Source organism: Heliconius melpomene, chromosome 13 (assembly GCF_056956725.1).
Source record: "Heliconius melpomene rosina isolate 202511_hmr_F chromosome 13, ASM5695672v1, whole genome shotgun sequence".
NCBI classification, from domain to species: Eukaryota; Metazoa; Arthropoda; class Insecta; order Lepidoptera; family Nymphalidae; genus Heliconius; species Heliconius melpomene.
The window spans coordinates 9,830,135-9,856,558 of record NC_140401.1 but is presented as its reverse complement, the minus strand read 5'-3'; the positions used below and the strand labels follow the sequence as shown (position 1 = coordinate 9,856,558).

At 32.1% G+C, this 26,424-nt stretch overlaps 2 protein-coding genes across 2 annotated transcripts; one reads left to right on the top strand and one right to left on the bottom strand.

Moving 5' to 3' along the window:
- Positions 1–5,842: 5,842 nt before the first annotated feature.
- On the bottom strand, positions 5,843–18,908 carry LOC146532887 (very long chain fatty acid elongase AAEL008004-like). The gene is made up of 6 exons (XM_085196548.1): positions 18,758–18,908; positions 12,829–13,019; positions 9,529–9,609; positions 8,808–8,970; positions 7,481–7,617; positions 5,843–6,743 (listed from the first exon to the last, which is right to left on the bottom strand). The coding sequence occupies exons 1-6, from the start codon at positions 18,816–18,818 to the stop codon at positions 6,528–6,530; spliced, it is 849 nt and encodes a 282-aa protein (XP_085052674.1). The 5' UTR covers positions 18,819–18,908; the 3' UTR covers positions 5,843–6,527.
- A 6,020-nt stretch (positions 18,909–24,928) lies between these two features.
- LOC146532886 (uncharacterized) lies at positions 24,929–26,176 on the top strand. The gene has a single exon (XM_085196743.1). The coding sequence runs from the start codon at positions 25,139–25,141 to the stop codon at positions 25,889–25,891; it is 753 nt and encodes a 250-aa protein (XP_085052869.1). The 5' UTR covers positions 24,929–25,138; the 3' UTR covers positions 25,892–26,176.
- Positions 26,177–26,424: the final 248 nt, after the last annotated feature.

The window sequence follows — 26,424 nt, the reverse complement described above, 5'->3', positions numbered from 1 at the left end:
ATAAGCTTGGTTCAGCAAGGTATTTTATATCACTGGATATGAGAAACGGGTTTTATCAAATACCAGTGGCCTTAGATTCTAGAAAATATACAGCGTTTGTGACTCCAACTGGTCATTACGAATTTATTAAAATGCCATTTGGAATTTGTAATGGTCCAGCTGTGTTTCAAAGATCCATCATGAAGGCTGTGCAACACTTAAAATTTCTCTTAGTATACATTGATGACATCCTTATCCCATTTTCCACAATCGACGAAGGATTAGATTATTTAGAAAAAGCAGTTAATGCTCTTTGTTCTGCAGGATTTATTATTAATTTGTCGAAATGTAATTTTTTTGTTGACAGTATTGAATATCTCGGAAGACACATATCACAAGGTGTAAGACCTAGTGAAACAAAAGTATCTGTCCTAGTATCTCCAGTACCTAATAATATTAAACAGGTGCGCCAGTTTATGGGGTTGGCTAGTTATTTTAGGAAATTTATTCCAAATTTCGCAACGCGTACGGCCTGTATCACGAATTTAACTAAAAATAATTTTAAATTTCATTGGGGACCCGAACAGGACGAGGCTAGGGATTATGTCACTAAGCATTTGTCATCCAAACCTTTATTAACTGTATTTGACCCAAAATTACTTACAGAACTTTACACTGACGCTAGTTCAATAGGTTATGGAGCAGTTTTGGTGCAAAAAGTAAATAATGTAAAATCAGTTCCTACAGAATCTAGATATTGTTCGTATGACCTAGAAACTTTAGCTATTTATAACGCCTTAAAACAATTTAGGGTGTACCTTTTAGGTATCAAATTTATAATCATTACCGATTGTAATGCTATTAAAGCTACATTTAATAAAAAAGATTTATCTCCACGTGTAGCCCGTTGGTGGATCTTTATGCAAGATTTTGAATTTGATATTGTATATAAAAAGGGTAAATATATTGGACATGTTGATTTCCTTAGTCGCAATCCTGTTGGGAGTCCCGTTTCTGTTAATCTTGCTAAAATTACCTATCAAAATGCTCCAAGTAATGTTTCTACACTTAAAAATAGTCTATGCTCACCTATTGAATTCTTAAATGTTAATTTTATTAATGAGACGCCATCTTGGCTAGAAATTGCTCAACTTGATTGCTTGATTTGCTCCGATTCGCTTACTTATAGGTGTAAATGCTAACATACCTTGTATACAAGCTCCTTTAAATGATGTTAGTGTCCCAGGGTCCAGTATTGATTTAAGAGCCGATCGCGAGTTAGCTACCAGGCGTTTACAATTAGAAGCCGAAAGGTTTAGAAATCGATTTGACAGTGTAAGGCGGGATATATACAGGGTGTCCCAGGAGCCAACGATAAAACGAAACCAGGTGATAGACCAAGTCGTGACAGTTATGAGAAAAATATAAAAAAAATTCTTTGTCATGTATTTTTCATATTATATTGATTTTAAAAAATATCGCAAAAACCGACACCCTGTGATGGTTTTTCACGTCCCTGGACTACAAATATTACTCTTTCTTCATTTTTTTTTCTGTAATGTAATCATGAGTAACCCTTCTGTGAATTACAGTTTAAGATTTAAACATACCTGCATCAGTTTTCAATAAAATGTGGCGTTTTTGCCAAACATTAAATTCAAAATATTTACTACACCCAACTTTAACCGACTGTACTATAAAAAAAATGTACTACACTGTTTTTGCAAGTAACTTTAAAAGTTGGCGCATTTAATCTGGATTCCGAAATGGTACGACACTTGCTGGATTACTTCTTTGTTGAAGAGAGAAAAATCGAAATACACGATAATCGGGATGACGTTCAGCTTTTTGGTATCTTTTCCGATACATTCTAGCTGCAGCATTTGCGTTACATAACCATTCTCCATGAATGAAATGCATATTGGCAACGTGTCAAAGACCGAGTATATGGCCTGCGAGAGCCCGGACTCGAGCACTGTTCTTATAAGTCCTGGGCCAGCCCCTAAATCGGATAAGCGTTGCCTGGGCTAAGTGTTTAGTTTAGGGAGGTGACTGGTGTGGTCTGTGATCGCAGGATACCGTCCAAACTCTTATCCGTCTTATAGAGATCGTGATCGATGCCTTCAGACTAGTGCATGACGGATCCAAGGTACCTGAACTTTTCCAACTTAGGGGATGGGGACCCAGGACTTATAAGGACAGTGCTCGAGTCCGGGGTCTCGCAGGCGATATACTCGGTCTTTGACACATTGCCAATATGCATTTCATTCATGGAGAATGGTTATGTAACGCAAATGCTGCAGCTAGAATGTATCGGAAAATATACCAAAAAGCTGAACGTCATCCCGATTATCGTGTATTTCGATTTTTCTCTCTTCAACAAAGAAGTAATCCAGCAAGTGTCGTACCATTTCGGAATCCAGATTAAATGCGCCAACTTTTAAAGTTACTTGCAAAAACAGTGTAGTACATTTTTTTTATAGTACAGTCGGTTAAAGTTGGGTGTAGTAAATATTTTGAATTTAATGTTTGGCAAAAACACCACATTTTATTGAAAACTGATGTAGGTATGTTTAAATCTTAAACTGTAATTCACAGAAGGGTTACTCATGATTACATTACAGAAAAAAAAATGAAAGAGTAATATTTGTAGTCCAGGGACGTGAAAAACCATCACAGGGTGTCGGTTTTTGCGATATTTTTTAAAATCAATATAATATGAAAAATACATGACAAAGAATTTTTTTTATATTTTTCTCATAACTGTCACGACTTGGTCTATCACCTGGTTTCGTTTTATCGTTGGCTCCTGGGACACCCTGTATATATATATAATATAATATAGATATATAATATAGTTTATGTAAACCAAGATCACAGACGTCGTGATAAACTGAGTTGCAAATTTAAGGGACCATATAAAATTATGGCTCTCTTACCAAACGATAGGTACTCCCTTCAGGGTCAAGGGCATTTACGAAATATTGTTGTTGCTAAAGATAAATTAAGATTGTGGCATGGAGAATGGGTAGATGACACATGATAAATTTAATCTCATTTGGTAGTATATATATATATATATATATATATATATAATACTTTAATTTATAATGAATATAATGTTGTGTAAGTGTTGATTTCTTTTAATGTTTTTGTTATTTGTAATATTTGTTAATTGCTTCCTAAATTGCTTATTAATGTTATGGTATTTGTTAATCTAGTGTGAAAGATGGACACGAGGATATTGCTAGATTGTCCATCTAATGTGAAAGATGGGGCGACAGCAAGAGTGATTTCTTAACTTATCTATCTAATGTGAGAGGTGAGATAGTAAGAAAAGAGTATCGCGAACATGTTCATCTAATGTGAGAGGTATGACAGTTGCGAGTTGTTCGTTGTCTGGTCAACCTAATGTGAGAGGTCTGGCGGCAGCGATTAATGTTTAAGGATTGTAAATATGTTAGTAGATTTAAGCAATTAACTGTAAAACCAATTAACTGTAAAAGCAATTAACTATGTATTACTTACTATGTTATGTTACTTACTATGTTATATTACTTACTATCTTATTTACTGTGTTATATTGCTTACTGTATTATATTACTTATTTTGTTATGTTTTAATATTAAGTTTTGTACTTCGAGGAGCGAAGTACTGTGATAGTATCTTAAAATTATACATTTATTGTATTATTCTAAATTTTATCGTTAAGAATATTATAATACTAAAATAAAAAAATATAAATTTAACAGTATCTTAAAATAATACAATTTATTAGAAGTATTATGACTAAATTTATGATGGTGGTTCCCCACCATCTTAGGTCGGTAGTTTATAAATCGAGGTGCAGTGCTTTGAAAAACATTCTGGACGGGCTTCCGCACTGAACAGACGTAAGTGCTGCTTTCTATTGATTTATTTTAAAATGACTATTTACAGATAAATTATTGTGCTTTTGCTTATTTCTATTATTTAATTAAATATAAATTATCTTGTGCTTTTATTTAATATTTCTATTATTTAACTAATTATCAAATATATAATGGTGTATTTACTAAATTTATTAAATAAGGGAAATATAATAAATTAAATTATGAATTATGAAATTGGATTTAATATTCGAGAATATTTAGAGGACAAATATGTATGGAATTAATGTCTATTAAATGTAATAGAATGTAGATAATAAATTATACCATAGACTTTGAAAAGAGCAACTGTTGAGTTTCTTGCCGGTTCTTCTCGGCAGAACTGCTTTCCGAACCGGTAGTAGCTTTTTGTTCATATGTTCATTCGACAATTCAAAGTGCTTATAATAAGTCTATTTGAATAAATATTATTTTGAATTTATTATTTGTTTCTCTTATCCCGTCCATATAAAGCAGTTATAAGAATTTAAATAACTTTTCAGTAATAGATTATTTTTTATACATTATAAATTATTAAATACTTAAATATTATAATATTTTAAAAATATTATATATTTATTAAATATTATATATTTTATATTTAATATATTTTTATTATAGAAATTAAATTCTAAAAAGTAATAGATTACTTTTATTTAACATAAATTAATAAATACTTAATCATTATAAAATTATTACAAATATTATATAATATATATTATCATTAATATATTTTTATTATAGAAATGAATAAATTCTAACATCAGAAGTGGGATCGTATAGCCATAATTGTTAACAATTGTTAACTTTTCAGTAATAGATTATTTTTTATACATTATAAATTATTAAATACTTAAATATTATATTTTAAAAATATTATATATTTATAAAATATTATATATTTTATATTTAATATATTTTTATTATAGAAATTAATAAATTCTAAAAAGTTTACTATTATTTTTATTTAACATAAATTATTAAATACTTAAATATTATAAAATTATAACAAATATTATATACTAGCGGACGCGCGCAGCTTCGCTTGCGTATTTAGGGGTGAATTCTATAAAACCACGAAACATGTGTTCAATTAAATTTAAATCTAAATTTCAAATTTTATAAAAATCGGTGGCGATTTAAAGATTTTTTCCATACAAACTTTCAACCCCTTATTTGCACCCTTAGGGGGTGAATTGTAGAAAACCATAAAAAACATGTTCAATTAAATATTTTTAAGAGTCTTAATTTAAAATTTTATAACAATCCGTGGCGTTTTAAAGATTTTTCCATACAAACTTTCAACCCCTTATTTGCACCCTTAGGGGGAAAATTCTAGAAAACGATGAAACATGTATTCAATTAAATACTTTTAAAAATCTAAATTGCAAATTTTATAAAAATCGGTGCCGATTTAAAATTTTTTGCATACAAACTTTCAACCCCTATCTCACCCCTTTAGGGTTAAAATTTTTCAAAATCCCTTCTTAGTGGATGTCCAGATTACGAAAGTAAACATCTGTCCAAATTTCACGTTTCTACGCACAGCGGTTACGGCTGTGCGCGCGTCTTACCTCAGTCAGTGAGGACAAGTCCTTTTATATATATAGATTATATATTATCATTAATATATTTTTACTATAGAAATGAATAAATTCTAACACAGTCATTACAGTTATTTTACAAATAACATTATAAGTTCTTACCCAAATCAATAATTTTGCATTAAAAGCTGTTTCTGAACGAGTAAATTAAATTATTCATTCACATCATCACATTTGACTGTCAATTCTATTCATTAAATCAATAATCATGTAGTTCAAGTGGACGAAGCCGCGGGGGGGCCGCTAGTTGTAAAATAAAATAAATAAATCGTTATTGATTGTCTTACGATTTATTAACTAATAATAAAAATTCTAAAATTGTTTATAATGATTTATTTTTAAAGTCTTTAATAAACGCATAGTTTACATTAATTTGAGCTTTTATATAGGCTTTACAAATAATGTTATAAATAAGTTTGTTAACAAAAAAATATATAGTTTTTTTTTCATATCTTAATTTTTAAAATAAGCACTACATATCGCTCATTTGGCGCAATAATAACGGTACATCAGTCGGTATTTAGAAGTCGGTATTTGTGAAATATTGCAGTAGACGCAATCAAAATTTGCTGTCTTTCCGTATACAATCGTGTCGAAAATGCAATCACGTCATTGTTGGACCATATGAGAGATTCAAAATTCATTTAATATATAGGTTAATATAATTTAAGATATATATTTATAAGTTGTCTCTATTTATTTGTGAGAAAATAAATTATAAAGCTAATGTGTGTTAACCCCAAAACTCCCTTGTTGTAAGGGTTAGAGACAAAATAATGTGTCGCTATTTCAAATAAAAATCAATACAACTGTAATAAATATAATTCATCAGACGCCAGTGCAGCTTTCCCATGCTTATCGGGCTAGACCCTTCAAATAAATATTTAATTTCCTCGAATGGAAATCGAACCCACGACTAGTCGTGTTTACAGTCACACTTTGTGCCCCAGCGCCACGACCGACCTTACATTTTACTTACATTTCAGTGGTTTCATATATATAAATATTAACATAAATATTAATATACTAAATATACCTATAAAGATTTATAATTTTTTCCGTTATGACTTCCGTTTTGATTAATAACGGATTTCTTTTTTCGTTCCTTTACATAGGTGTTGTAATAAAATTGTCCAAATAAATTTATAAAGGTTATGCCGTAACAGATAATTAATATTCTCAATATATACGGGTAATTACATTCGTAGAACAAACTAACTGTAGCCTGTACAGCGATGATCACGAATTGTACCTGTAAGAAAACAGAAATATCAATTTAAATACTTGGTTTATATAAATTACATTATCAAAAATATGTTTTACAATAACATAATAAATAGTAACCTTCAATCAGCCCTATGTTTTAAGATTTTAGGTTCTATTTTTTCTAGTATCAACATTTTTCTAGTATTTCCCTCGATTTTTTGGCATAGTTTTAAAGTTTGACTTTCACTTACATAAAAGAATGTAAAAAAATCAGCTTCACGCTGTATCCCGTACACATCAGGGTAGGCAGAGGGAACCTAGGGTGTTAAGACAGTCTGTTCCCCACTTTCTGGCGAATTCTAGACGCATTGCGTATTGAGTGGCAGAACTCAACGCCGCGCTTTGCCTCGACACCAGAGTGAAGAAATGGAAATATAAACGTAAATAAATATTTTACTTCCTCGAGTGGGGATCGAACCCACAACCGTCGCATTACAGTCACACCCTTGGGCCGCTACGCCACGACGGCCTCAAATTATTCTTTATGTAATAAAAAAGATATTTATCAGACTATAATATAAGTATTATACAGAGGCTATTTTGGGGCAAGCGACAGCGTTTGGCTGCAAGTACACTCAATGTCTCGAAAATTTGGTCAGAACATGGGCAACCTAGTGTAAACAACACTAGGTTCCATCTGCCAACCCTGCTATAAGCTGGTGTATCCAGCGGGAAGCTAAAACAAATTAAAATTATTTCCATTATTTACATGTGGAATCTTACCAATTGTAGCATTGTAATGTACTTTTTCCACCATAACGATTGTTTGAATTTATCGCCGAAGCCAGCTAGAAAATAATAAAAGTACATGATGGCGTGAACAAATGAATTAATATAGCCTATTATAAAACTCTGGCCACCTGTAAAAAAGAGAAAAAATAAATAAATACATTACTTATTTATTAAATACATTTTATTTACTATATTTATTAAATTATTTTATTTATTATATTTATTAAATACATTGTTTTTGATTAACTATCTGTGTAGCTGCCGAATTCGCAATGAAGAGATACACAAAACTTCAGGTAGTAGAGAAAGAATATCAGGGTAAGAATGAAAAGGAACGAATAATGAAAGAATTGTGACATAGATTTGTTAGTAAGGAGTGAGTGATAAGAGAGGCAAGACTCGGTTGACCTATGAAAACGAAATATAGTTGATACTGAAAGAAATTTAAGTAAAAATCATCAAAAATTTATGAAAAGATCTCTCTGGCTATTAGTCTACTGGGGATAAAGCGTGAAGCTAAAAAAGAAACAATTATATAAAAACACTATTATTTAATTTCATAGTGGAATAAAAATTTACATTGCAGTTGTTTTAATCGATTAGAACTGCTTAAGTTTTTGTTATTTCTTAAGTCCATTAACAAATTAATTTATTTTTTCTCAATTAACGCCTAATACTGGCAGTTTCTTTCCTTGTTATTAGTTAAGTAAAAAATAAATAAATCAACTTCACGCTGTATCCCCCATACAGGAGGGTAGGCAGAGGGAACCTAGTGTTAAGACACTTCGTTCCAAACTTTCTGCCGAATTGTTGAGGCATTAGGTGTTGAGTGGCGGAACCTAACGCCCCGCTTTGCCTGCGAAGCTAAGAAATGAAAATACAAATTTCCTCGAGTGGCAATCGAACCGATAACCAGTCGCGTTTACAGTCGCACACTTATGCCTCTGCGGCAAAACTGGCCTCAATGGCCATTAATAGTTATTATATTGTATATGTATGTGTCTCTGTATATTTAAAAAAAGACAGAAAATTCAATGCTATACATTAAAGATTTACAAAATAAATGTTGGGTCCATTGATATATCGATGATATAAGCCAAAAATGTTTCAGCAGAATTTTTGTCTGTCTGTTGTTCGAGGATCACACAAAAACTACTAGACAGAATTCAATTTATTTTCATATGGTAATAGCTTAAGGTCTTGAGGGTCCTCGTAATAATTGCCTATTATGAATTCATATAAATTTAATAAAATAAACGTGTTAATGAAAGTAAAATTATTAATAAAAGTATAAATATGTTAACAAAAGTAAATTTACCTGGAAAATATGTAATAGCCAGCCACGCTGAAAACGGCATTAACGTGTGATGGTGCATATGCAACGATGTAATCTGCCTGTTTGACTTTCGGAGCACGAAGAAAACAGTGTCCATTAAATCAATTATTTTGACCAGATAAAATATATGGACTAGTGGCACTATCTGTAATTTTAAAAATAAGTAGGTAGCTTCACTTTTATTCACTTTTGTTTTTATTTATTTTCATGGTCCTTTACCGTAAAAGGTAAAAACGAGACCCTTATAGGATCATTACCTAACTAACTACCCGACTAAAATGTGAAAAATAAGTCGGTGCCAAGTAAAACAAACAGCCTTAATTTGATATTGTAGTAAAGGTGTTGTAACATTAGTTTTAGACCGACTTCAAAATTATAAAATCTTTGTATAATTATTTTTCACTTTTTAGTTCGTTGTTAGAAGTCGGTTTTTCTTTTTGTTAAAAAATATTTTTTATTAATTATATTATTTATAACTTTCTTTTAAAGTTTGACGATAGCTGACGATAATCTACCTTCGCAGCTTCCCCGAGTCAAAAGATATATATATTGCAAATCTTGATTCGGAACTACAAGGTGAAACCCCCGAATTTATTATCATTAAAGTATAAGATGTATTGGTTTGTATGGTAGCAAATTTATACACGTATTCACGTCAAATGTTTAAGCGGGCTAAGCTAAGAAGCATTATAAACATACTGACCATAGCTGCTCTTTCCGATGTGGGATCATCTAGGGCTGCACAGCAATAACCAAATTCTTTTGAAAATAAATATGGAGTACCCTGTAATAAATAATATTTTTATTATAAATACTAAATATCTGCATAAATATTTTTTTTAATTTGCTAAGTATTAAAATTCCACTCCAATTGTAACACATTTTTTTAATATTAGGTGTACTTGTACCTATTACTTATAGCTTTGTAACTAAGAAATAAAATGTAGAAGACTAAATTTTGAACCACTTGTAATAATTGTATTATGACGAAAGTTGGCACTTATACCTATACCCTGAGATCCGGCCGTTGAATCCTGCATAAACGAGTTTTCTTAATTAAACCTATATTAATGAATAATACATGATTAGTAGAACAGATTACACCTGGGTTGCCTGGAAGAATCCTGCCGCAATCACCTTTAATTACATTTTTTCGTAACTCGTTTTTGGAGAAAATTGCACCCATACGTTTTTTATATGAATCGCACATGATTTGAAAGATAATCGCATAAGGAATTGGAAAATTAAGGGTTGCCAGCTCTCAGTCTGCCGCAAGTCTAGGGTTGCCTGGTTTAAAGTTGTCACTAAATGTTAATAATTTGCACTCATGTGTTTTTTTAATGAATTATATATCAAATTAAAGCTTATTTTTTTCTGAACACTATAAAACAGGGTTGCCTGGAAAATTCCTGCCGCAAACAGGGGTTGCCAGCGTTTGAAATATTTTATTCCGGTTCCGTTTGACTATGAGAATAGACGATGAAATGCGCGGTCTGCCTTATGTTTTAAAGTAAAATATTATATAATAGAAGATCAATCTTAAAATCAATGTTTATTCTAATTGTTCACCTATTAAATGATGATTTTAATCATATTAAGTACACGCAGAAAACTATTTAAAGATCATAGGGCAGAAGAAATCATCCTTATTTTTCAAGTAAAATAATGAATCCATAATATTGAGTCTTTGCAAAATCTATTTTCTAAATACTAATATTTATTTATTAATTCAAATTACCATTTTGAAACAATTAAATTATCTAATTAAATAAATGTTTACAAATATCGATCTACTATAAGGTATTAATATACAACATATACATCATGTTCCCTTAATATAATGAAGGGTGACCATTATTGCGGATATTTTTTTATTAATTATATTGAAAAATACATTTCAATGAACTCTCTCTCTCTCTCTCTCTTCGTCCTCTACTTGTTTGATTTGACAACGCTTGCCGCAATTTTTTTTTCTCACGCAATTTTTAATAATTTGCATAGGAAAGAAATATATATAATAGAATTATAATAAACAAAACGAAGTTAGCAAAATAAATTCGAAGAAAATCCGACAGTAATGCCGACTAATAAACGCTATTTACGGTTTATGACCAAGAGTCGGCAAATATCAATTAGTTGGCTATTTTTTACTATAGATAAACATTTTGCGGCGCCATACAAAGCAAACCAAATGCAATAAAATTATTTTCGAAGATATATTGTTTCTAAATGCAATAAAAGTGCAGATGGCCAAATGAGTTGTTTTTGAGCATATTACTTAGTTACTTACCTTTAGTTTTGGAGTAAAGACGTTTTTACTTGACAAAAATTAAGATGTGAAAATGTGATAGAATTTAACAAGGAATCTTTCCAAAAGTGTAAAATTATCTTATTGTTTCGCCAAAAAATGAATTTTAAATACAGTGACATTTTTTAAATAGTGACACAATGCACGGTTATCATTTACAGTGTTACAAAAAGTTCATTGTTTAAAAACAAAAATATAAAGAAGTATTTTTTAATTATTTTCTAATGCAAAACGTAAGTATACTTTAATGTTTAATATTATATAGTTTAATAAAATGTGACAATTGTGGCCGTGGGAATTGCCTCAGTTTTGATTACACTAAGTTAGGGACGTGAGTGAGTGATTACGCTTTATTATAATTATAAGGACAATTCTTTCAGACCTAAATGCCTTAAAAACTATCAGCATAGACGGACAAGTTCTTGCTAGCGACATTTTTTTATCTATATTTTTTAATAGTTTTTATTAGTTGAATAGTTTTCATTTACTTTGCAAAAACGTAAATATTCATACCAAAAAGATGGGCGCCATAGTTCTTTCTACGGATACCGACGGCGTTGTCAAATCAAACAAGCAGAGGGCGAAGAGAGAGAGAGATTGTTTATTGAAATGTAATTTTCCATATTTTCTTAATTAATAAAAAAAATATCCGCAATAATTGTCACCTCTCATTATATTAAGGAAACATGTTGTAATTAATACCTTATAGTAGATCGATATTTGTAAACATTTACTTAATTAGATAATTTAGTTGTTTTAAAAGGGTTATTTAAATTAATAAATAAATATTAGTATTTAGAAAATAGATTTTGCAAAGACTCAATATTATAGATTCATTATTTTACTTGAAAAATAAGGATGATTTCTTCTGCCCTATGATCTTTAAATAGTTTTCTGCGTGTACTTAATATGATTAAAATCATCATTTAACAGGTGAACAATTAGAATAAACATTGATTTTAAGATTGATCTTCTATTATATAATATTTTACTTTAAAACATAAGGCAGACCGCGCATTTCATCGTCTATTCTCATAGTCAAACGGAACCGGAATAAAATATTTCAAACGCTGGCAACCCCTGTTTGCGGCAGGAATTTTCCAGGCAACCCTGTTTTATAGTGTTCAGAAAAAAATAAGCTTTAATTTGATATATAATTCATTAAAAAAACACATGAGTGCAAATTATTAACATTTAGTGACAACTTTAAACCAGGCAACCCTGGACTTGCGGCAGACTGAGAGCTGGCAACCCTTAATTTTCCAATTCCTTATGCGATTATCTTTCAAATGATGTGCGATTCATATAAAAAACGTATGGGTGCAATTTTCTCCAAAAACGAGTTACGAAAAAATGTAATTAAAGGTGATTGCGGCAGGATTCTTCCAGGCAACCCAGGTGTAATCTGTTCTACTAATCATGTATTATTCATTAATATAGGTTTAATTAAGAAAACTCGTTTATGCAGGATTCAACGGTCGGATCCCAGTCTACTACATACATTCTGTTGCACTTGTAGTATAGAAAAGCGACTGTTTTTGTTTTTTTTGAATATTCATTAACGCAACGTTCACATTTTTGAGAAACGAACCCACTGCCATCGTATCTTCAGTAGTTCTTTGAAAATACGTCACAAATACATCAACGCCTTTATGTTAAAATTATCCTAATCTTTTCATATCAATTCATTATTACCTTATAAAATAAATAAACGCTAATAAATATTTGAAAAATGTTATATATTTTTATAACATTTCTTAGTTCAAATGGTTTTCTATCTTTCATTAATTTTGGTCCCAGTTTCAAACAGAAGTAGTTATAGGCGACAAGTATTGATATTAGCTTGAATGGCTGGCTGACGAGGAGCCACTCTTTACTTATTGGATCTGAAAAAGAAAAAAAAATCACTTATTATTATTTTAATTATTATAGTGTGATGGAGAAGTCATAAATTCAGTTCAGTTCATCCAGTTTCTTACATTAACGACACGACAGTTATAAAGGTACGCAGAGTTTACGTAGTATTAAGACACTCCGTTTCCTGTTACCGTCCAATTTTCGAGACATTGTATAGTTGCGGAGCCTAACGCCGCACTTTATCTTGCTACCAGAGGGAAGAACTAAAATAATTAGGGGAATAATGGTGACTTGTTAGGAGACTACAAGAGCGAAAAAAGTAATACTAATTAATTCTCTCGAGTTTGAATTGAACCTACAATCAACTTACATGAGACCCTCTAGGGGTCTACTTTAGCTCTTATTTTAAGGGCACGCGTCGTTCCAGAGAATCTCTGGCAGAGATTATGTCTGGTGTTCGTCTTCTTATTTTATTTATAAATTTGTTATTTCCGACGTGTCTCTATGTAATGAGAGATGTTTTTAAGATTATATAATTTTTTTGTGACATATTTTGGATTTCTTTTTCATAATTTATCGATTTTTTATGGAAAGTAAAAAAAATCTACTTAAACGAAATTTTGCCTGGCAAATGTATTTAAATTGAAAAGAATGAAGAATGTTTTAAATATTGTAAAGTCTTTTATAAATATTCATTTAATTTATACAGATATTATGTACATGTTTATTTTTTACTTGGAGACTTCAACCGGCGACCTCATGTCGCTCTATCTAACCTTTAAATTTATACAATCTTTAGGTACGTAGTACCTATGAAGTCTTGTCGGGTTGACAAACGTGTGAGATAGAGACCCTTCTCCTCCTTCTCATCCTTCTTAAGAGAGACCAAGGGATCTATGCTTGTCGGTAGCTGCTTTACTTGCTTAACTTTTGAAAGTGGTAGTGGTACCAGTGATTAAAATTTCAGTAAATGATGTGGCTTTAAAATAACGATACGGCCTCTCAGGCACTAACGTTATCTTTTACAAAAATAAATTTTCAATCCGTTTAAGTTAATAAATTAAAATTAATCTTACCAATATCAACCGAGATCTAGGCTTTAAATTCATTTTACTCAAAATATGGAATGGACTTTATCACAATTGATATACCATTATCGTTTTCAACATTTAGTTACATTTAAATATACTTATTGTCTTTGTATGTAAATTAGAACGATGCTTTGTTATTTTATTTGATGACTACTCATTTTTAGTAGGTAGTAAATACGCAAATTAATCCATGAATACATTTTAAATGTTGATTATTATTGAAAATATTAGTAAAAATACATAACGTTTTAACATATACAATTCATGCCCTGCCAGCCCCTACGAGGGCTGCGACGTTCCATCCGTCACGAACAGCTCATGAGAGCGCACTGCTAGGGCGTCCGTCCGAGGCGACGCGCACTAGTACTTACCCCTGGTGTGTCAAGTGGCGACGAGTGCGGCGTTGGGTACCGCCACCCAACACGCCATATCCGCCAAATCAAGATGAATGAATTATTAAATGTGATGGATGAGAGAGATTTGGATGTGATTTGTGTGACTGAGATCAAGCAAAGGGCAATGACATGATCAATTTACCGGGCAGTCGGGTTGCCGCGCAGTGCATCGGTAGAATACAAGGCGATCAACCTGAGGCTGCTTTAGGTTCGCTTTAAGCTGGGGATAGCAAGAGTATTATTGTACGCCAGGCTTTTACCTGGGTGCCATAGCACCAAGGCAACAATAAAAAAAGAAAAAGTAATTTAAGTAATGAGTCACTTTAAAATTCTGCTTTAGGCAAGGACAAAATACTGCTGGAATTTTCAGTGTTCAGTTTATCTGATACTAGTGGACCCGGACGCGGCTACGCCTGCTTGAACTATAAGAATATTTATTAAATATTATATAATATATTTATTTTTATAAGGATGAATATCAAAATAAAAAAATATGAATATCAAAATAATAAAGTTCATTTTGGGTGACGTTTTCTTATAACAACAAAGAAACTTTGCAAACTGGTGCTTAGCAACGACGGTTGTGATTAACATGGCAGAGTAAATTGCATGTCAAATTAGAAAGTATTTTAATTTATTAGTACATATGTGTAATGTAATGTTATAGCACTTCTGAAGAATGTAGCTTTCATACAAAACAAAAACATAGTAAATCGGACCAGTAGATCCAGAGATCTTAGCGTTCAAACAAACAAACTCTTCCGCTTTATTATATTAGTATAGATATTATATTTCATATCATAATATATCATTAAGAGGAATAGATAACATTTCTACAGGGTCTCTTCACACTGCACATTATAAATTTAAATAGTCTCTTCAATTTTTACTTTAATTTATATTTACCTTACAAAATAAAGTTATTAATAGCTACTCTAGGTATTCAAAAAAATAGTTTAAGTAGCGGTTTAGTATACATGACGGTTTAAAGTTAAAAGTTAAAGTGTAAAGCCTACTATTAGTAGATTGTGAAAGCAGATTCGAATGTCTATATATATATAAAAGGACTTGTCCTCACTGACTGAGGTAAGACGTACGCACAACCGTAACCGCTGGGCGTAGAAACGTGAAATTTGGACATATGTTTACTTTTGTAATCTGGACATCCACTAAGAAGGGATTTTGAAAAATTTTAACCCTAAAGGGGTGAAGTAGGGGTTAAAAGTTTGTATGGAAAAAAAATTAAATAGCCACCGATTTTAATAAAATTTGAAATTTAGACTCTTAAAAATATTTCATTGAACACATGTTTCATGGGTTATTAGAATTCACCCCTAAATACGCAAGCGAAGCTGCGCGCGTCCGCTAGTCCTTTTTATTTGTTTTATTACCAGATAGATTTGATGATGATGAGAAAATAATGAATTCCCTCGAATATGAATCTATGCGCTTCGCCACGAGAGCCTCTACATATATACATACATCATACGTGGCGAATCAATTTACTTTATATAATCGAAATTATAGAATAGAATAGAAAAAACTTTATTGCACACAGAAAAAAAAGAAGAAATAGAAAAATACAGATAGCAGAAAAAAAATTGATAAAAGTGAAAAAAAAACGAGATAATTTTTTAACAACATTTTTTTTATGGAAAAGGACACGGCAAACGGGCGTTTGGGTCTCCTGATGGAAAGTGATCACCGCCGCCCACGACCCCGTGCTACACCTGAGGAGCTAAAGGTGCATTGCTGGCCTTTAAGGTGGAGATAGATGCGCTTTTTGAAGGTACCCATGTCATATCAACCAGGAAACACTGCCACGGATAGGCCATTCCACAGTATGGATGATATAACGATATTTAAATTCTAAGTAACTAATTCATTACTAAATTATACAAAAAAAAATACAGAAAATTTCAATTGGCTATCTGTTAACAGTTTTGACAAAAAAATCCAAATTTGTTATTCTAATTACTGTAAACGTCTATTTACAAATCGTTCGGCTTAGGTATTTACCTAATAAATATTTAAGCTTCTTATTACTTAGTTCTAGTCTAACAAAATTTATAGAGGGTAATATTTAGACACTGTTCTAGTACAAGGAATAGCTTGGCTTATTCCATCATCTGATGTTCTACACGCACAGAAATCTATTCACGATGAAATATAACATTTAGTTGGTTCTTTTTGACCACGGCCTCTCACGGATATTTCATCCAGTAGAATAGGTACTATTCAACGATATATTTGAGTCCAACCCTGATAAGAAGTCGTCGGTCATCGACTACCAACTTAAAACCATGCTACTCCATCTGGATCGCTACTAGTAGAGAGATATGGAATGACCGAAACTTACTTAGTCAAATTTGGTGGCTGTTATCTTACATCACCAGATCGTACAAAAAACTTACAGGATGTAGATAAAACGTCACATATCTACAAAATTTATTTGGTCGGATTTTGTTTTCTTGTCTCACAAATTTAACTTATACTTAGATCACTTTTATAATAGTGTTTTCGTATTCTAAAATCTATTTATACGTATAATAAAGGGAAAGAGGGTTGGTGTCTGTACTTGAAAGATACTTAAAAAAAAGTTATTGGGAACCTTAATTAACGTAACGAATCCAAAACAATGATTTTGTAGTTAAACGCACAAATAAAATTGTCTGTTTATCGGCTTAACTGATTTAGATGTGGTTTTAACTATTGGATTCTGGCAAGCTTCCGAAAACATATAGGGTTTATTTTATTACAATTGGTTTATAAATAAAAAAATTATGTCAATTTAAAGTACTTAGTTCGACAAATTTGCTAATTGCCGTAACAGTTATTTTATACTGTTTAGTTTAGTTTAGTTTTACTGAATTGACTGAATCTATAGTTTTCAATTTCTTTATTAATATTTCTATTTCAAGATGGCGTAGCCCCGCATGGACCCACTAGTTTTTAATAAATTAATTTTTAACAAAAAGAAAAACCGATTTTTAACAACTAACTAAAAAGTGAAAAATATTTTTACAAAGATTTTATAATTTTGAAGTCGGTGCCAAGTAAAACAAACAGGCTTAGTAATTAGATATTGTAGTAAAGTTGTTGTAGCATTACCTTGACACCGACTGAATAATCATATAGTTCAAGCGGGCGAAGCCGCGCTAGGGCCGCTAGTTTTAAATAAAAACTACTTTTTACTTACTTTCATGTGTTTTTTTACATTTATCATTTTACTTAATCTATGCAAAATTGGTTCTTGATTATTCTTTGATTGACAATTAAGATCGTTTTTTTTTTATATTCTCATTTTAAGAGCCGAGTCACTAAGGTGACTATGTTGCTCTGGTTAGTACTACAATTATTTATTAAGATTATGTTAGATTAACAATTTCGTATTAATTACGTTTGTTTATATTATGTTTAACTATATCATATAACAATTTAGCCAAACCTGAAGTAGGCTTTGCAAGATACAAATTACAACTTCCAATTGTTCTATCTGCCACTCGCGACAGCAATGGTTCGCTACGGGTACATTCCATTAAAATATGGTGCACATCCTCTACAACTCCACAGTCGGGACAATTAGGTGAGATAACTTTCCCTTTAAAAATCCAAGACTTTTAAAAATCCAAATTTATTTATGGTAATGTGACCGGAGCGAAGCCTAAATGCTGTGACAATGTCATCTCGATTTAATTTACATATATATCTATCCATGAATGATAACAGGGCTGTGGTTGAATTGTTCTGTACCATATGCCTTTTTCTTGAGATCTTTTATTAAAGTACTCTTTCCAATTTTGTCTACATTTTTCTTTTATAAAATAGAGACAGTCTGTATAGAAGGGTAACACATTTATTACATTTCCTTTCTTCATTCTTTCCATTATTAAAATTAATAATAAATTATTATAAAAGTTTTTTAAATGTTATAATAAAGTATTGTTACTGTGATATTTGTATATAGTACCTACCTACATACTTAAATGTTTAATTTACATGTAATATCTGTCTGCCTAAAGACAAGAACCTCTGCTGTGATTAATTTAAATAAATTAAGATTATTTTGAATTATAACGGCTACCTGTCGCATTTACAGTCACGCGCTTGTGCCCCTGCGCCGCGACCCTCCTCCTTGATGTTATTATATTTTTATTACTTTTACTATTTGATACTAAAATAATAGTTTCAAAATTCTTACACTAAGAAAAAATCAACCAACACTAGTACCGCACGCAAACGCACCGTTATATTTCATATATAAAAAAAAACAATACTCACGGGGTAATTCTTCAAATAAATAATTATAGCCATCAGATATATATTGCACTAGACCCGCCATATTGAATTAAGTTTCAATAAATCAATTTTTGAAATAATTTAAGAAATTGAGACGAAATATTCACTTTGTTTTAATCCATGCTTACTTATGTCCTAGTCACATATGGATAAAATGTCCATTATTTCGCCAATATATTTTTTATGTATTAGAGATCCCTATAATCATGTGAAAACCATTAGAGACCAATCATTTTATTTATTTAAAATATTTATTACTAGCGACCCCCTTGCGGCTTCGCCCGCTTTTACTACTGGATTATTCATATAATGTATGTTTGCAAAGCACTTAAGATAATGTGAAAATTAATTAAACCCTAATGCAACCCGCATTTTCGTAATTCCAATAAGGATTTTCCAATTGTTTTAAAATAAACACAAATAACAGAAAACTTAAACGAAAGAAATTATAAACAACAGACTACCTACTATTCTCTTACCCAAAAATACTTAAACGAAAGATGTAACCAACTATGCGAACTATGCGATCGGGTCGCTGCTAGCACTCTCAACTCTCACGCAAAATGTCCTGTCACTTACAAAGCAGAGCGGCAAAGACATGCGCGACGTGCTGGGGGGTGCCCGCTCTGAGCACTTTATGAAGTAAGCCCGGGTGCCAGACGCGGTTGAATACGCGTGCTACGTCAAGGAAGACTGCTATTGCACACTCACACTCTCTCTCGGTTGATCACTGTTGCGTAGTTTACCCAGAGTGGTATACCCACTCGCCAAACTGCTCGCTTTGTGGGTGGATGTGTGACTGAAGAAGTGAGAGGAGTAACTTCTCGAACAACTTGGCGACCGTACTAAGAAGGATTATAGATCGGTATCCCTCAGCAGCATAATGAGCAGGCCTTCCTTCCAAACCCGGGGGAAAGAAGCCAGGCGGGTGCGGCGGATCCACTATTATAAGCAAAATGTTGCGGGGCACGACGGACGCGTGGTGGGCGGCGAACCGTTAATCAGCAAGGATTTTTTAGTACTGTAATTTTAAATCTGTGCTACTAATCTTTTCAAGTACTTATTAAAATATATTTAAATGACTATTTTTAGATATTTAAATGACTATTTTTAAACGGAAGAAATTATAAACAAAAACCTACCTACTAATAACTAATACAAAAAATATGAAACCAATATCGCGCTGAAATAATACATTTAACTGAAATTATCCAATATGTGAAACGCATCTAAATCTTCTTTGCTATAGAGGCAGGCGGGTTTTTTTTCGAGCTTGTGGTTAATGCTGTTAAAACAGCGACACCGGTAGGCACTACGTGGCTGCCTGTGAGGAAAATTAAATAGAATGCATCGGCCGGGAATCGAACCCGGGCCGCCCGCGTGGCAGGCGAGCATTCTACCACTGAACCACCGATGACTGCTCATGACGCGCTTGTATAAATAAGCAAAACGTCGCGAGGCGCGTTTCGCAGCAAGGATGTTTTAGTATTTTAACAACTTCTAAAGTACTTATTAAAATGAAAAAACAGTAAAAGACAGTTCATCTACATTAAATGGCCAACGTAACTAATATACTTATTTATATGCTGAGAGTAAGGGATAAGTAAAACTTGAGTCGGCACAGCTGATGAGTCAACGGCGTGATGTTTCAACAATTAAATGCGTTTTTCTCTAAAACTATTCGCAATTTCGAAATATTGTAAACAGCAAATTTTATCTTCGTTTAACGTAGAAAATTAATAAAGTATTTTAAAGGATAAGGATTAATACCATTATGGAAAAATATGACTCACAATAAAAAAAATATTGAAATTTCTATTTTTAGACAGAAATATGATCACTACACGTTATCCTTAAAAGATAAAAATATGCTCTCGCGGACTTTTTTGTAGATCTTATTAAGGGGAACAATACTCCAGTACATTATTTTCATGTAGTACTTACCATTAGAGCAGCGCATGCGCGAAAGTGTCTCAACGGGTAGGACTTTAGACACATTTATCGTATTTATGTTAATTTACATAAGAATGTACAAATAATAAACTATATATAAACCTTCCCTGAAAAATACTCGACCTAATGGTGAAAACCACATAAAAATCCGTTGGGTGGTTTAGAAGAAGAAGAGTTAGAAAGTTCAGACAGACACGAAAAGCGACTTTGTTTTATAAGATATAGGATATATATTTTACTATTATGAATTTTAAGTTCTTTTATATATTTATACTAGCGACCCCCTTGCGGCTTCGCCCGCTTTTACTACTGGATAATTCATATAATGTATGTTTGCAAAGCACTTAAGATAATGTGAAAATTAATTAAACCCTAATGCAACCCAATTGTTTTACACAGCAAGAATTTTTTAGTAGGTACCATAATTTTAAATCTGTGCTACTAATCTTTTCAAGTACTTATTAAAATATATTTAAATGGCTATTTTTAGATAGTTAAATGACTATTTTTAAACGGAAGAAATTATAAACAAAAACCTACCTACTAATAACTACTACAAAAAATATGAAACCAAATATATCGCGCTGAAATAATACATTCAACTCAAATTATCCAATTGCTATAGAGGCAGGCGAGTTTTTTTATTTTCGAGCTTGTGGTTAATGCTGAAGAGGGTATTCTGTCCCTGATGAAAAGCAAGCACTACGTGGCTGCCTGTGAGGAAAATTAAAAAGAATGCATCGGCCGGGAATCGAACCCGGGCCGCCCGCGTGGCAAGCGAGCATTCTACCACTGAACCACCGATGACTGATCATGACGCGCTTGTATAAGCAAAACGTCGCGGGGCGCGTTTCGCAGCAAGGATGTTTTGATATTGTAACAACTCCTAAAGTACTTATTAAAATGAAAAACAGTACAATACAAAAAATGAAAGACAATTTTGATCTACATTAAATGGCCAACGTAACGTAACGTAAAGGAATAAGTGAAACATAGCTGATGTGTCAACGGCGTGATGTATCAACAATTAAATACGTTTTTCTCTAAAACTATTCGCAATTTCGAAATAGTGTAAAAAGCAAATTTTATCTTCGTTTAACGTAGAAAATTAATAAAGTATTTTAAAGGATAAGGATTAATACTATTATGGAAAAATATCCCTCACAATAAAACATATATTGAAATTACAATTTTTAGACAGAAAAATGATCAGTACACGTTATTCTTAAAAGATACGAATATGCTCTTGCGGACTTTTTTGTAGATCTTATTAAGAGGAACAATACTCCAGTACATTATTTTCATGTAGTACTTACCATTAGAGCTTCGCATGCGCGAAAGTGTCTCAACGGGTAGGACTTTATACATATTTATCGTATTTATGTTAATTTACATAAGAATGTATAAATACTAAACTATATATAAACCTTCCCTGAGAAATACTCGACCTAAAGTTGAAAACCGCATAAAAATCCGTTGGGTGGTTTAGAAGAAGAAGAGTTAGAAAGTTCAGACAGACACGAAAAGCGACTTTGTTTTATAAGATATAGGATAGGATAGGATAGGATACTAGCGGCCTGCCAGCGGCTTCGCCTGCTTGAACTACATGATTATTCATTTAATAAACAGAATTGACTGACAGTCATTTGTGTTGATGTGAATGAAACGTTTAATTTACTCGTTCGGAAACAGCCTTAAATGTAATGTTATTGATTTGGGTTTTAAAATATTCTTTGTAAAATAGCTGTAATGATTGCATATTACAAAAAATACCCTAATCGAATCGTATAATCCAATATTGAAATCGAATTCAAAATAATTAAATGAATCGAATATCGAATCGAAAATATTAATTCAGAACCTTCTCCTTGTTTTAAAGGTCGGTTAAAAATACAGATTTATCACAAATAAATACAGATTTATTATAAGTATGTGTATAGATATGGATTGCTTTATATTTGCAGGCAAACTTATGCTTGAAGTTCATTCAAATGACACAGACAATTTTTTTTAATTAACCGATTTTGATGAAACAAACTTTAGATATAAAGTTGAGTTAAAACAAATCATTTGTTGAAAGTTTGAAGTAAAACGGTTCAGTACTTTTGGAGATAAACGTGACCATACATACATACAGACAGACAGACATACAAGAAATTAAAAAAATATATTTTTGCTTTCTATTAATTTTTTTAAGTGTCCCTTATCTATTTCAGTCAAATTATTATCTTAATCTATTTCAGTCAAAAATACTAAATATTTTAAATGTTTTATTATATATTGAAGTGAGATGAGATGAGAAGAGATAATTATTTTGACACCTTTCCTAAAGTAATTTTATATTTGAAATTGTATACAGAGCCCTCTTTATAATAGACACTTATTTAAATATTAGCCCACAATATGTTTGTAATGTTAATTAAAACGCATGTATTGTTCACGTGTTGTATACTATTTACTACGAGATTTCTCAGTAATTCTGATGCTAAAAACCTGAATATGTTTAGTCGTTAGTGAATTCTCCGAGCGTTCGGTATCAGTTTCAGGATTGTCAACAGAAAGTATAGCTTATGGAAGTAATATTTTTGTTCTATAAAACATCTATAAATTAACATTTTCCGGATAATTTCCTTTATTTTGTTTTGTAAATAAATATACACGGAAACAGACTAAAGGTGACTTACATATTTTGGTCTAGTGATGAAATGAGCACTGCATTCAAATCACTTAACCTTTCACTCCCATGTCACTTCCTCACTCCTTGGAGACAGCTATATTAATACAAATTGAACAACGAAGCTAACATAACGCATCTTTGTTTATGGCCTAAAGCCATTGCGTAAATCTGCAGAGATCTGTTTATTTAATGAAACTTATATTTAAGAACACATGATTAGTAGAATAGGGTTGCCTAGAAGAATCCTGCCGCAAACACCTTTAATTAACTTTTTTCTTAACGCGTTTTTGAAGACAATTGCACTCATATGTTTATTGTGTAAATCGTACATTATTTGAAAGAAAATCTCATAAGGAATTGGAAAAACAATGGTTGCCAGCTGTCAGCCTTTTTTTTTGTGACGCTGGGAAATGCTTTTACGCAGACCATCCGTCCCCAGGACAAATGTATTCTGCAGGCGGATGGTACTGTGGGACTCATCGTGAGCAATACGATACTACCCACTAAAACCCAGCGGAAACCTCACCACCTAAATTGAGACGCCGCAGGATCACTCGCGTATTCTATTACGACGCCACGGTGGTAGGCCCGCCTATTGCGCCCCACCATCGCATTTGGGGTGCCTGAGGGTTCCTTCTAAAGCACTCGCAACCTCGATGACCTTCCTCCTAACCATCTGTCAGCCTGTCGCAAGCCCAGAGTTACCTGGTTTACACAGATCACAATGTTAACTCTCACTCAACGTAACCGGAAAATAATATTTCAAATTATGACAAGCCCTATTTTCCAGGCAATCATGTGTGTTTTCACATTAGCAAAAATTTCAAAAATGCTAGAAATGGATTCTGTTAGTTATCCTTTAACACCCTGACTATTTTTTATAATATTTTTAATGTATAGAAACGACTCTTCTTCCACGATTACAAGCATAGATTGCAGCCAAACTCATGCCTTGAATTCATTCGAATGACGATAACTTTTTTTAATGACCCGATTCAAAGTGATGAAAAGTGTAAACGTTTTGATGAGTTAAAACAAATCAAAATATTTTTACTGTTTTATTACATGCTTAGATTAAATAAGATAATTTTTGCGAGTAATATCAAATAAAACCCCAGATCATTAAAATGACGAATAATTAAGTATACAACAAAGTTACAGTGGTATAAGTAACATATATAAATAATTTTAAATAAAAAAAGCGGGCGAACCCACGCAGGGGCCACTACTTTAAAATAAACCTTGATTGATGTTCGTAAACAAAAGAATATGTGTTTTTTTAAAATACATATAATTAAGTAACAGTAACTGTGAGGAAGTGACTATGTAAAATATTTAACTAAATTATTTTAAAATATTCAGATTTTTTTTCTTTTAATAATCAAAGTCCGTTTTGAAGTTCAGGAAGCAAATAGTTCCAATAGAAAACTTATGTTTATAAACAACTAGCGACCCTCTTGCGGCTTCGCCCGCTTTTACTACTGGATTATTCATATAATATAAGTTTTTTTTTGGAGGGTAGGTGCCAAAAAGTAAACACGTTTTTTTAAGTTGCTCTTAAATAAATTTATTTTAAAAATAGTTTATGCAAAGTTTAAGTGAAAGTATATACAAATAAGTTATGTATTAGTAGTCACCAACCTGTCAGCAGATATTCGTTCAATAATATCTACTCTAAAACCTATATACAGTTCTCCATAATTAGTAGTGCCTTCAAGCTCAAGTGAATCACTATGGAAGCTATTAAACAGTCCATACAGGAATTATCACAGCACTTTCAATCACAAATGGCTGAATTTCAACAAAATTTAAGTTCTGCTATCCCTGCGGCAAGCCCCACTTCACATATTGCTGCGCAGTTCAGTGCATTCCGGTCTTTTGTGTTAAGTGCACTGGAGGGTTTACAACTGCAGGTAAATATTCTGTCAAAACAGTATAACCTTCTTGACATGAGGAGCAGAAAAAAGATACTGTTGATGCATGGTGTGCCAGAGGACAGAAACTTGAGTGATTCTGCCGCTGCAGTGAAAGTCCTATCCAATCACCTTAAAATGCCTGACCTGGAACTTAGTGACATTAGCCGATGTCAGCGCCTGGGTACCGTGGCAGCAGATAAGCCAAGACCCATTCTTGTGAAATTTCGGGAGTTATCTTTGCGGAATCAAATTTGGTATGCAAAAACCAACCTGAAAAACACAGGTGTTACTCTTTCGGAATTCCTAACCAAATCCAGGCATGAGACCTTCATGGCAGCCCGGAAACGTCTTGGCATTAACAAATGCTGGACGAAGGAGGGCTATATCATTGTTATTGGACCTGATGGGAAGCGCCATACTATTTCTACATGCACTGAGTTGGATAACATCCGTGACGCGGCTGAGGCTCAACCTACTCTTACAGCACCTGCTGCGAGCTCAATTGCTAGTGATTCCAGGACAAAGCCAATTGCACAGGCCTCGCGAGCGAAGAGAATCATTAAGAAGTAAACTAAAGCAGTTTTGTAGGTCCTATTTTGTCTCAAGTACTGTTATAATAATGTTTTAATTCTTATGTACAATAGTTTAAGTGCTAGTATCGTTTAAAACTACTAATATTTCCACAAAATAGACATTTACCCACTATTTTCAACCTAACATTTACTATTATTATAATGTATAGTTTTTCGCTGACGTTTTGACGGCTTACTGACGTCTAACTTGTCAATGGCTAGAATAGTCTATTATTGGCTGTGGTTTTTGTCACAGATCAGTGTCTATGACGCTGTCTTAAGTGTTAAATTCAACGATAAATTTTAGATTATGGAATCGATTATCTTGTATTTTGTTTATCTTTTTGTTTCTCTGTATATATGTTTTGTTTATTATTTTATAATTGTAAGTGAATGCTGGCATGGGTGTGATGCAAATTTATTAATTCTATTACTATAACTTTGTCAAATTATTATAATTAATATTACTCATAAACTTATTATTAATTCTTAATTTATATTATCTATTTACTTTCTTATATATATTTATAT